This window comes from Cydia pomonella, chromosome 4 (genome assembly GCF_033807575.1).
Source record: "Cydia pomonella isolate Wapato2018A chromosome 4, ilCydPomo1, whole genome shotgun sequence".
Classification (NCBI taxonomy): Eukaryota; Metazoa; Arthropoda; class Insecta; order Lepidoptera; family Tortricidae; genus Cydia; species Cydia pomonella.
Genome location: NC_084706.1, coordinates 25,373,994 through 25,387,244, shown reverse-complemented (window position 1 = coordinate 25,387,244; position 13,251 = coordinate 25,373,994). Strand labels below are relative to the sequence as shown.

Sequence of the window (13,251 nt, the reverse complement as noted above, 5' to 3'; positions counted from 1 at the left end):
CCAGATAGGTGTATTCATCAACATATTGTATATCCTGCCCATCTACCGTGACCCCACGTTTCCCGCCATTGGTCATTAACTGGGTTTTTGTCCTGTTCATTTCGAGTCCGACTTCAAGACTTGCCGTGCTAAGGTCTTGTAGCATTTCCTTTAGATGGGGTGCAGTGTGGGAGAATAAGACAATGTCGTCGGCGAAACGCAGGTTTGTCAACCTTTTTTCGCCGACGTCAATGCCCATTGTTTCCCACTTGGTCGCCAGCTTCTGGAAGATTTCCTGTAGGCAAGAGGTAAACAACTTTGGAGACAGCGGGTCACCCTGTTTAACTCCTTTTTGGATGCAGAATTTAGGACCGGGAACATGCAGTTTCATACTTGCAGTACTTTTGTGGTAGATGCCTTCAATGAGCTCAACATAAGTGTTATTGATTTGTTGTTCACGCATAGCAGAAAATACAGTAGAGTGTTTAACACTGTCAAACGCCTTACTGTAATCCACAAATGCAAGGTAGAGTGGTATTTTGAACTCATTGACCTTCTCTATTATTTGATTGACGGTGTGTAGGTGGTCTGTTGTGGAGAACAGAAAGTGACAGAATATCTGACTTATTTTATTGTATTGTATGGGAATTGTCAAATAACTTAATGTTATTTGTAACTAGAAATAGGAACAAAACAATTTTATTAAATTATTTTTTTCTTAAATATATGACAATATCAATTTATAATTTAATGTTATTTGTCTTAAATCAAATGGCCCAATCCAAAATCTTGCTCTAAGTTTTTCGCTGTCTTCTAGTAAATTTTCAAGTAGTTAATTCGTTTACTGTTACTACCTTCCTTTATAAAATATTTGCTAAGTTATTATGGATTTGTAAAGTAGGAAATAAATGAAATAAGCTAATACGACAATTCACGTCACGTGTTTGTTCTCGAAAAGTCGATTAGAAACTGATCGTGTTAGCTTAAACTTGGCAAACACAGGTAGTCAAGTAATTCCATTCTTTAGGGTTTGAACTACCCTTTCCTATTAGTGCGAAAGAGACAAAAAAGGTTGTCGGTAAGTCGTTATCACGGAACCAACAAAAGACTCTAAAGCTGCCATTGATATAATTGATTACGTAGAATTTTTCTACAGCGCATCGCATAATAAAATTATATGTAAGACCTTTTATACCAATTCGTACACCAGCACGGATGTCCTGCCACTGCCAGTACTTTATATTATTTAAATCTTTCGTATTTTTGTATTTTGTATCGTAAAAATTCATTTAGCGTTACAAATGATCAAACTAACACAACACCACATTATTTGATTTGATGTCGATTCAACCGGTTTAGGACCGATTTATACCCTTATAATGAATAAAACATGCAACTTAGGTAAATAAAAAAAACCGAATAAAACCGAAACCGGTTTTTTCAAATTCTAAAAACCCGGTTTTGGGTTTCCGTCAAAAAACCGGTTTTAACCGGTTTTTTCGGTTTCGGTTAAAACCGGTTTGCATTCCCTATACTGGAGGTACTCTGCGCTAACTAGATCGATAAAATGATCAAAGATATTGTTTAACAGAGATTGCCTGGAGTTTATACTGCCATCTCGTACGGTTAAACATACAATACAGAAGCTAAATAACTACATCTCGTTGACGGTCAAAATTTCTTATCTTAGAGACCATTTACAAGAGGCCAATAACCATGATAAACTTAGTCAAGATTTCCAGCCATTTAATTTAATATCGTTCTATTTCAACAGACTGGCTTCATCAATAAGATTTGACATTGTTGGATAGGCTTAGTACATTCCAGTTCACAAAGATATTTACCAGCCAACGTTTCAAATATATATTTACGCACCTCTAAGACACCTGGACCTTATTGATCCTGGTTATTATCTTTGAAAGATATGTATTTGTGAACTCAACCGTACATGGTTTCTTGTACAGTCAAAGAATTTCATTTCCTACCCATTTCGTACCTTGTCACAGTGACATTAGTATGAGGTCTCTGGCGAGTTTCATGTTGTTTGTCACTGTGACAAGGTACGAAATGGGTAGGAAATTAAATTCCTTGACCGTACAAGCTGCTGCTAATAAGCCCAAGCTACATCAGCGACCGATAATATCAAAAACAGATGTCACTGCCAGTCCTGTTACTGTAATATAGTTGCTTAGTTCTGTTAGCATAATGTATAGATCACTACACATCCCGCCGACACACGTGACACAAATTACTACGCCAACTAAATTGACATTACGATAGACATAATGACTACAGCTATTGGTCACAAATGGTCAATAAACTCAAATTATCGCAGTGAAATGAATCATCAGTGTCATTAAATATTATTTGAGAGACAAGTTACAATTTCAAAAGTCTACGTAAGGATCTTCCCTGACATGTGATATTTTGGTTTTTGTAGGATGTTGGGGAACTTAGGCGAGTCTCAGGGTTTTTTGGAAACCTCAACTAACGTCTACAATCTAGCTAAACTTTTGGAGAGCAGAGGAAAGGAAGGTGCTAAAGCTACAGCATATGTGTCGCTTAACTTCAAACTCGGATAAAAATCCATTCGACCCTCTTAGGAAATATCTACCCTTTTATCTTTTCTTAATACCAAAATCGCAAAACGGATTTATCTGAGTTTGAAGTTAAGCGACTCATATGGTGGCGATGGGGATATTTTCTTTTACAAAACGAATTTTCTTGTACAGACATGGCAGACCTAAATGTGCTTGACCAATGGGAATGGGAGATGCTTTCCAGTCAGTATTGCCGGTCATGTTAAGCCAGTTCGTAGCGGTTTAAAATATGGTTCGGATTAAATAACAATCTACTGCTGAACGCGTATAAAATATTGCTAGGTTGGTAGTTAGAAAGAGACTTCCGGTTGCACAACCTGACCTGTACTTGACCTGATTTGTAGCAATAAGTGATACTAAATTGAGAGGGATTTAGTATTTCATAACAAATGGCGACCCAAGATGTAAGATTTTAATGTTTTCAAAATTTACGTATAGCAACGATTTTCATTGTGGTGGATAAATTTGGTTGTCTTAGATTTTCTTGGTTGTGGTCTTGATTTAGATATCCCTTTATTCGTTTTTTTAACTGGACAAGAACGTATTTTAATAAACCACACTAATCTATCGAACTCGCATTTCATTCATTAAGACTATCTAGGTCTTAATGAACGAGGAGACATGATAAGCACTTTCATACGATAGACAATTTCCTGTGTAATATACGAAAGCCGGGTAAAAGGAGACCAAGAAAGTAGAACAATAATTTCATAGCACGTATTAAAAAGAAAGTTAAGACTTTATATTTACTTCCGACGCAACATGGTAGGGGGTTTGATTTTGTGTAGGATTTGGCACTGAAAGTATTCAAGCCAAAACGTCAGAGGTCGTATGGCATGATAAAAGCAAATGGTAGGCCTAATCAGCATAGTTCTGATAAGATGGGATACTTTAGCAAAGGGTTTCAATGTTATCTCACCATCCCTGTTTAGGTTTTTTTACGAGGCCTATACAGGATGATTCAGGAGACGTGAGCAGGATCAAGCCTGCATATTCGGTAAATTATCAGCAACTGTTTCGTACCAGTATTTGTGAGATTAACGTTAATTTAATTTTTACTGTTCAAAAAAAAAGAGTTTTATTTTATTTACGATATTTATGGTCACCCTCTTTGTTTTATCCATAATAAGTGACAAATGGAATGTCATCGGAGTCTGGTTACTTTTATAAAATCGTATCTCACTCAAGTGTGACAATTTATTTTCTTCATAATCAAAGTGCTGTCATAACGGTTAAAGAGGTTTTATCTTTGTTAATTAAGTGTTGTAGGGTGTCCATGATTGTAGATAATCAAATTTGTCCTTAAGAAAAAGTTAAATAACAGATAAAAAGCGTGATTGTTTTACTTAAATATGATGGTGAACGATTCATTACCATTTACTGATTGTGTAGGCTTAGTCCAGCTCACGTCTCATGAATCACCCTGTATAATGCATGTGGATACAGGTTACATATATTTTAGAGAAGTGGATTTCAGGAGATATTTTTTGTATGATGGACAGGGAAAGTCTTTGATTCTATATAACGTATATAAAATAACTATTCCGTATAAAATAAGACATTATTATGTATAATAATGGCAATTGCATTTTTTTAATACCTACTGCCCCGTGGCTTTTGCTTTCACATGCAGTTACATCAAAATATTATTTTATAGCTTACTTCCATATGATACTAGAAAATAAAAAGGACGACTAACACCCATATTTAGACAGAATTATTAGGTATAGAAAAGTTTCCTGTTACTATAATTTGTGTCATGCGTGTCATAATATGTATCTTATTACAGTATAGTGTTCGCCTTATTAGTAATAGATCAAATAACACAATGTCTTTGGATTTATTTATATATAAGAATATTTACCGATTCTTTATTGCTATAAATATGTAAAATATCAATATCAACTAAGTATATGAAACAATAGCCCTACTATAATATCAACTATCCCATAAAGGTTAAGCGAGTCTTGGATAAAAGCGACAAGGGCGTGTTTTAGGATTTGGATCTTTATACAGCAATAGACGTTTTTACACTGATATAATGAGGAGCACAAATATCGTATAAAACTAGAACAGATTTGACTGATCACATTGAGTTATTATTACTAAAAAGAAGCGATACCAAACAATGTAAATTGTCGCAAACGCAACCTGTACCACGCGACCAAAACGTAAGCGCCGTAAAAATTCATGGCGCTAACGCGTTTGGGTTGCGAGATTCACGCTCCGATTCTATGATTTGTTGTCAAAACAACAACAACTCATGGCGCAAATTACTGGTCTGTGTCGGTTCTACACAGTAGTAATAATAGCTTAATGACTGATCGCAAGATCACTGCTGTTTAAATTGGTTTGAGGAATCAGAAATTTCTTCCACACCACATATGGAAAATAACATCCGTTTTAAACAACTGACTTATTTCTTACTGGACCACTGATATATAATTCTAGGAGTAAGACTGGCTTTGCACTGAGGCGAAAATGAGAGGAGACAAACTGGAAGCAACCCATAGCATTGGTCAGGGCCGGATTTAGGGGAGGGCAACCGGGGCTACTGCCCCGGGCCTCCACAAAAGAGGGGCCTCCACAATAGAGAATTCGGAAAATTTACCATTTTATTTCGAAAAAATTTGGGGCCAGGGGGCCAGCACTCATTTATTGCCCGAGGCCTCCAGACCTCTGAATCCGTCATTGGCATTGGTTGTAATACAGCGTAGCGGAAGAGATGTGGATCACAACCATTACCTGCTATAGGTATATTCCGTCTCCAAAAGCAGATGGTGTAATTGAAATAACTAATACAGACAATATGGTTGAATTCAACGATACATTAGTAGGAATGAACTGGGACAGACATTTCGCTTGCACCGTAAGCGACGCTACGCTCATTTGTTTAGGCGCTTAGTGATCTAATGAACTAAGTATCTTTGAACTTTTCATATGCCGGAACGCCACGTTAGTAGCTAGGCACTGAGCACTAATTAATAATTACCAGTGATCGGAACTATGGGAGTAAAACTTTAACAAAACTTATCAAGCGGACGTAAAAAGAGTGCTTATAGCCTTAAACATATTCGAATATCTATGAATGTAAATATTTTTATGGCTGTAAGTACTATACTATTCCTATCCCTATGGACATGAATATTTTTAGGGCTGTATGCACTATTTTATGTCCGCTTAACAAGTTTTGTTAAAGTTTTACTCCCATAGTTCCGATCACTGATAATTACAATGTAACTCTATATAGCGACACTCAAGGAATCGGACGGTATTTGACGCTTTTGATTTTTCATTATGGAGAGAAATTAATACTAAGTAAACCGACTATGGCCAACAAATGTGGACGATTGGGAGTGAATCGTAATATCGGGTGGCGTTATATGGAGTTAACACTGAAATTAGAATTCATTACTTACTTTTATTCACTTTAAGATGAAAGATAACTAGTATCAACGACCATGACTTAAAAAAATACATCGCATTCTTAAAATTTTACATTAACAACAGACAATTCGAGATAAAACGATTACTCAAATCAGGTATTGTTTAGCATCCTCACGAATTATAGAACTGTTGTAAGATAAGACTTAGTAAGATAGAAGTACTAGTGCTCGACGCTGCACTAGTACTCGACATGGGCACTTTATGTCAAAGTGACAAGGATTAAGTTCGAATACAGAAAAATCTTCGTTGTTCAAATTTAACCTTTATTTCCATGAAATAAAGTGCCCATGTCGGTGACTAGGGGCTAGGGTTTTTAAACTTTATTGTCAACACAACAAGGTCTATCCATGGTTATTCCTGCTGTTACGCGGCCAGATCCAATACAACGTAGATACAATACGTTTGTCATTCAGCACGTGTTTTTCATGGTCATTCTCTATTTTTATATCATTTTAATTCGCAGATAACGTTTATCTCGTTTAGCATTGAATGGAGTGAAAATGGTCGAAAATAAACTGACTTTTAAATATGTAGGTACTGTTACAGACTTACTTTCTTCTTTTATTTTAATGGCGGTTGGCCAAACAAGTTGGTACAAAAGGATGGATATCTTATAATCCTTAATCTTCATCATCATTTTAGCCTTCAGTCTTTACAAAATAAGCAATCCTGGATTAATTTTCTCTGTTAATGTTTTTTTTATGGATGGTCCTGGGTACAAATCCCGGTGAGGACATTTATTTGTGTGATACGCATAAATATTTGCTCCTGAGTCATGGGTATTTTCTATGTATTTAAGTGTTTATCTTATATATAAACAAAATAAATATAACTCTGTTTCAACTGAAAATGGTTTAAATTACATTGAAGTAATTAGTGCTATGGATAGCACCGTGGATCTTATGAGGTTAATGACAAATCTAATTACTATTAGATTTGTATTAGAATACTTTAAGACTAATATTTAAGGAAAATCGACAGACTAGTATTGAATACAACATATTAGCCTAAGAAATGTAATTCTATATCTAATATACAAACTAATTGACCCTAATGATGCAATGTCATTTAAGGTTGAGTTGTACAGTAACGGACTTTAATTGATGAGCCGTGTAAGGTTTACTTTATATTGGACCTTTCATACCGTCAGTATTGACCACCAAATTAGCTTGATCCTTAGATTCAACCAACAAAATCTATGAGTTAAAGTGTGTAATTGTATAATTATGAATAACGACTCAACTCTAAACTATACACGAATAGTTCTTATCTCTATTTCTAATTTTATTCCTAAACGCTATATATCAAAATTGTCATATTTATATGTTTGTCCCAGCCACATAGGATTGACGTATGAGTTAACTGAATGTCGTGACAAAAGTCCGGACCATCTAAAAATCCTGACATTTTCTGGGCGGTCATACCCCGAAAATTATGCAGTGGGACTTATCTTATGATCTTCGGGGTCCCTTGCGGATACACTTCCGACTCATAGGGATCTTTTGTGCAGTTGGGCCAGTAGGAAAGATCCGTCAACTACTCAAGAGCTTTTTCGACCATCTCCATGTGCCGGATGATAGAGCTCATTTATTTCATATACTTCATTTATACATCCTTTGGTTCCAGGGCCATATTGTGTGCCAGTGAATTTTCACACATTAGGTGTATTACTGTCTCTTCCTCTTCGCCACACATTCGACAATGGGTGATGTCGGAGTGTCCCATCTTGGCCAAAACCCAGTGGGTCTTAACTCGTCATCATATGCCAAAACTACAGCATAACCTTCCCATTTCCTCTGCCCATCTTCAAACTTTAAGCTAGCTTCTAGATTAATTGCGGTTTCTAAAAAAAAGTTAGGACACTCGCCAAGTCCCCCCGCGATCCTGAATAAGGACCAAAGATCCTGACATGCCAGGGGAAATCCTGACGTACGGCACCCTAACCATAACAGCCATTGAAAATGTTGTAGATGGTTCTTATGTCTATATACGCGATGTGGCAGAACTACTAAGCCCATATCGAAGGCGGTCGAACCCGATAAGTCCAGAAAATTTGTCATTTAAATTTGAACTCCACACATACGTCACACAGTTCCAATTTCAAAAACCCATTTACTCGACTTGACCGCTCACCCTTCGATATAAACCCGAGAGCCTACCACGTAAAATCAAATTTATATTATCTGCCTATTTTTGCATATTTAAGCGATAGATAGGCAGATAACGAATTTTTTATTAATTTTCGCGGTAGTCCCTCTGGTTCGATACCACCATCAAGCACGGCCAACGATATATGTAATGATAAATATTTAAAACACCCATAACTCAGGAACGGCCAACACATAAATAAATTACCTTACCAGGATTTGAACTCGGGACCATCGGCTTCATAGGCAGGGTCACTACACTCACTACGCACTAGGTCAGACAGTCAAACAGTAGGTCATGGGCACTATTTTTTTATTTTATGACTTCTACGTATTTCAATTTAGAATATAATGATTTGCCTTAAATAAGCTCTTTCGCAATGGTCTTAAAAAGCCAAAAAACCAAGAGGTCATACGAAACAAATTAATAATGAAAATTTCATAATTAGGGTTCTTAAACAGATTTTAAAGTCTACTACTGTATGGCAATACTCAACTCAACAACAACAACTTTAATTAAATCCATACTTAAATATAACATAGACTAATAAACTCTATCGGGAATATAGGAACCGTGTGCGTCGGAGGGTCTGCCATCTTGAGGCCTGAATTGGAAACGAACATGTACATTGACACTTCACGCCAAAGTAAGTGCTGCCATCTACCGTAGTCGTACGTTTTCTTGTGCATAGTAGGTTCTGCCATCTTGTGAGCTACATTGGAAGCATAAACTTCACATTTACGTTAAAATTTGACGTCTCCTGTGCTGCCCCCTACAGTGTATGCACGCGTAGTGGGAGTATTAGTAAAGTTCAAAAGATTTCGTAAATTCTATGCAATGTTACATTTACGAATTAGATATAGACAGCTGTTTGATAGATAATACACTGTTTCTTTAAGGCAGGCAATGTTTGGCATGTTAGGCAATGTTGAGTAAGTTTACGGTAACAACTTTTTTTAAATTAATCGACTTTGAGAGAGAGAGAAATTGGTGCGTCTCTATGTGCCATTTTCAAACAAAATAAGGTTATTTTCTATCGTCTGTGAACATATCATGATGGAATTAAAAAAAACTCCCTATAAACTTTTAGCAAACTATTTAAAACATGTCATACGATAGTTTTGTACTATGCGATTCCTTGTTCGATATCATTATTGTACACCTGTCTAAATAATAAGATAAACTTGAGACCCTACCGCGACATCAAAAATCGAAATTTCTTTATCTTCCTCTAGCGCTCAACACATAAAACTTTCTTTTTACGCGACTCCCAAAATATTAAGGGTAGTTTTTTGGTTTATTAATATATTTGTGGGGTACTCTCTTTTTCGCATAAAATTGATTGTCATATTTTTACATGGTATAACATGATTGGCGTGGTCGCATAAGTCATCATTATCATAATTGATAATATTTCAATTCGCCTAAAAATCAGTTATCCTAATATATTATTTGCATAATATTCTTTGGCCGTACCTATGTAAAGTTCAGTTATTCATAATATTCAACATGTAGACCATATGTTTCTACTAATTTCTAACATTAAAATGACATAATTAAAGTGACTACAATAATGAATGTCATAATTATAGGCTAGAGTTGCAACCCTTACAGTATCGAACTTCAATTAGAAAAGTCGGCTACGAACTGCTACGAGAAAAAAGTGGATTAGGTTAGGTTAGAACTGCAACCCTTACAGAAACGAACTGCTACCAGAAAAGCGGGTAAGGTTAGAACTGCGAGCCTTACAAAACCGAACTGCTACCGGAAGTGGGTTAGGTTAGAATTGCGTCCCTCACAGAGACAAGCTGCTACCAGAAAAGAAGGTTAGGTTAGAACTGCGACCCCTACATAAGTGAACCTGCTGCAGAAAAGTCCATATCTCGCACAGTCAGTCAAAAAAAATATTAGGTAACTTACGCATTAGTATTATAAGTTTTAGCAAATTTAAATTAAACATGTACGGATATGTGTATAGAAGACTTAAACATAAAAAATTATAACATTTACCCCTCCCCTAGGATGGATAACTCTTAGGTGAAATATTAGGATAATCAATTTATTTGGATCATTAGTTATGCCAAACGTTGTTTGTATGTCAAAAGTTGTTATGCGAAGTGAAAATAGGCTTACCGAAGTTATGCGTTCCAATATAGACCCATATTTGTGTTAATTATCATGCCCTATTACACAACGAACATAAATTATAGAACCATTTCTTGAGCGATACACAGATTACTAATTTATGATTATGAGCCATCATCTTAAAATGGTCAGTAGTGTGTTAAAGATGCTGTTTTTAAGTTTAACCCGTCTAATAAGATTCGACAAATTGGCCCCAATGATCCAGATATTGTTATCTTAGAAGCAATCCCCACGCCAGGGTTTCTTATTTTTTACTCTATCTGATCTCTATTATTTTATAACAAAATCTTATTGTCAAATATAAGCACCACTGACTCGTCGGTTGTGGTCACCGTTAAAAAATTGCATTTTATCGTATGGAAGTCTCTCGAAATCCTTTTAAAACGCCAAATGGACATCGAATTTGTTCAACTATAATGAAATAAAAGAAAGTTACAAATTAAAAACTGCAAAAATTACTCTGCGACTAGTGGTTATAAAGTTCTACCAATCAAAACCTACCTACATGGGATTTTGATCGAGATCTTCGTAGGACCGCGTCCGCGGGTGCAGTGCGGCAGTTGCATAAATGATTCCTATCTACAGCTCAAAATAGTGTCCGAGCGAAACCGGATTGTTTGACGCAACCGGAACCGACTTTGCTTTGCTGTAGTTTCGGCCAAACATGATGATTATAATACTTGCCTAGTACTAGCTCAAAGTGTAGGTACTCGTGCTGGCCAAACGCCACTTTCCCCGCGTGGAAGTATGTAGATAAAAACTTCAAACCCCATTTTAATCCTTATAAGTCTCTGGCTGTTTTAGGTTATGCGCTGTCAATATCTTGATTATGAACATGTTTTATTTAATCTGAAATATGCACGTTAAAATCATTTAGGCCTAGCACTATTCACGGGTCTCTGTTTGGTCTCATGGTGGACTGATAGAGAATGATTTTTGGCTTCAATTAAGTTCAGCACTTATACTTTTTGTTTAATGCACACTGATCAGCGTAAAGTAGCAGTAAAATTCAAGAAATCACTTTTATTTGACTACTTATTCCAATGAGATCTAGTTACACTAATCGTTTCAAAGTACGACATCGTTTGTAATTGCAAAGCTAATAATAGTGTGTTTAATTTGTCGTTTAAAAGGTCAAGTCTATCATTAGATCAACTGCTTTTCTTAGAATAGTTTTAGTTGATATCAGGAGTACGTGTCACTCCCACGTCCCTAGTTCATTCATTAAGAAACACGTCATTAGGAGATTGATCGCGTGCTATAAGTATGCCTTCAATTGATTGAATGAAAGGGAATGTATGAGTATGAATGATGATCTAGTTGATAAGTGATGTCAGTGTCTGATCCAACCAGAACTTTAGTTCGCTCTGGACCCAGGCACGAGTCGCCGCGATGTCGTTAGATACTCGCGTGCTTATTTACTTACATTATTCAGAGCGAGCTAGACGGGAACGATCGGTATGTTATAGTATATTTAACTAACAGTTATTTTGTTTTGTCCCGCAGGTGGGGACGATGAGGGAACAGGAAGGCGACGGCCCGGAGAGCCGTTAGCCGGACTCGATGGATGAGTATGGCGGGCCGGCGGCGCCGCCCCGGCCGCCCAAGCCGGCGGCGCGCGTGCACAGGCCGCCGCCGCCGGGCGCGCGCCCCACCGTGTCCCTGCTGCGGCCGCGGCCCGAGACCGAGCGCGAGCGCAACGCCTACGTGGAGGCGCCGCGCCGCGCGCACGCGCACGCGCACGCCGCACACGCCGCGCCGCACGCCGCCGCGCAGCCGCTCAAACCGGTGACGGCGCAGCCCGCCGCCGTCGACAAGCGGCGCGCGCTGGCGCCCGACTCCATCGTGTGCGAGCGCTGCGGCCGCTGCCGCTGCGAGCAGTGCGCGCGGCCGCGGCCGCTGCCGTCGCGCTGGCTGTGCGGCAGCTGCCTGTGCAGCGCAGAGGCGTGCGTGGACTACGCGTCGTGCATGTGCTGCGTGAAGGCGCTGTTCTACCACTGCGGGAGCGGGGAGGACGAGGCGGGCTCGCCGTGCGCGTGCGGGCCGCGGCTGGCGTGCGTGGGGCTGCTGTCGCTGCCGCTGCCGTGCCTGTGGCTGTACTGGCCGCTGCGCGGGCTGGCGGCGGCGGGCGCGGCCGGGTACGCGCGCTGCCGCCGAGCAGGCTGCCGCTGCCCGGAGCCGCCGGCCCGGCCGCCCTCCAGTATTATCTAGTCCGCCGCGCCGCCCGGCCGGCCGTGTACAAATATTTATGGCTCGCGCGGCCGGGGAGGACTCTAGTGCCTGTGTGAGTGGCGCGGGGCGCGCCGGACGAGCGCCCCGCGGAGTGAATCGTCTACGAGTACCTTGTAAATATAGTCGTATAGTGTGAATGTACGTGAACGTGTCGCCCGAACGCCGAAAGTCTCAAATTTTCTTGAGACCGTAACGTGTCATAAGAAAACGTTAACGTTAGTATTTTGGATTCGAGATGAATTCAGAGAAGATTAAGAAATGAGATATAAAACATACTTATTAAGATGTAGATAATTTACCATTTATTTATTAACTGAATTTGTATTTATTTGTAAATAAAACGACAACATTATATTATAAATACGAATGTTTACTACATCATGTTTGTTTTTCTGTTCCTTCGCCTGATTGATACTAGAAACTTTCTGTCTAGACACTGGCCAAACGCCACATATACTTTTGCCTGGAAACAAGCCAAAAAACTAAAAGTACCTATATACTAATAGGATCTAATAAATGTCCATAGGACAGCTTTGATCAGATAGCCGACATTGGCATGCAAAATGTTTACAAATTATGCATGAAGTGATCAAACAATAAGACAATAGATCCGCACCAATGCAAGCCGAAGACAGATGTAGCCATAATGCCATATGCCAATAAACCTGGCCAATACTAACTACATGTGATGCAATACAAT

General features: G+C 38.6%; 1 protein-coding gene across 11 annotated transcripts in view; it reads left to right on the top strand.

Moving 5' to 3' along the window:
• LOC133517340 (protein sprouty) overlaps positions 1-12,929 on the top strand; it is a 134,416-nt gene extending 121,487 nt beyond the window's left edge. For all 11 annotated transcript variants that reach the window (XM_061850626.1, XM_061850618.1, XM_061850622.1 and 8 more), the window contains one exon: positions 11,826-12,929. In XM_061850626.1, the coding sequence (XP_061706610.1) occupies positions 11,883-12,530 (648 nt within the window). In that variant the 5' untranslated portion in view covers positions 11,826-11,882 and the 3' untranslated portion in view covers positions 12,531-12,929. The remainder of the gene's footprint in view (positions 1-11,825) is intronic.
• Positions 12,930-13,251: the final 322 nt, after the last annotated feature.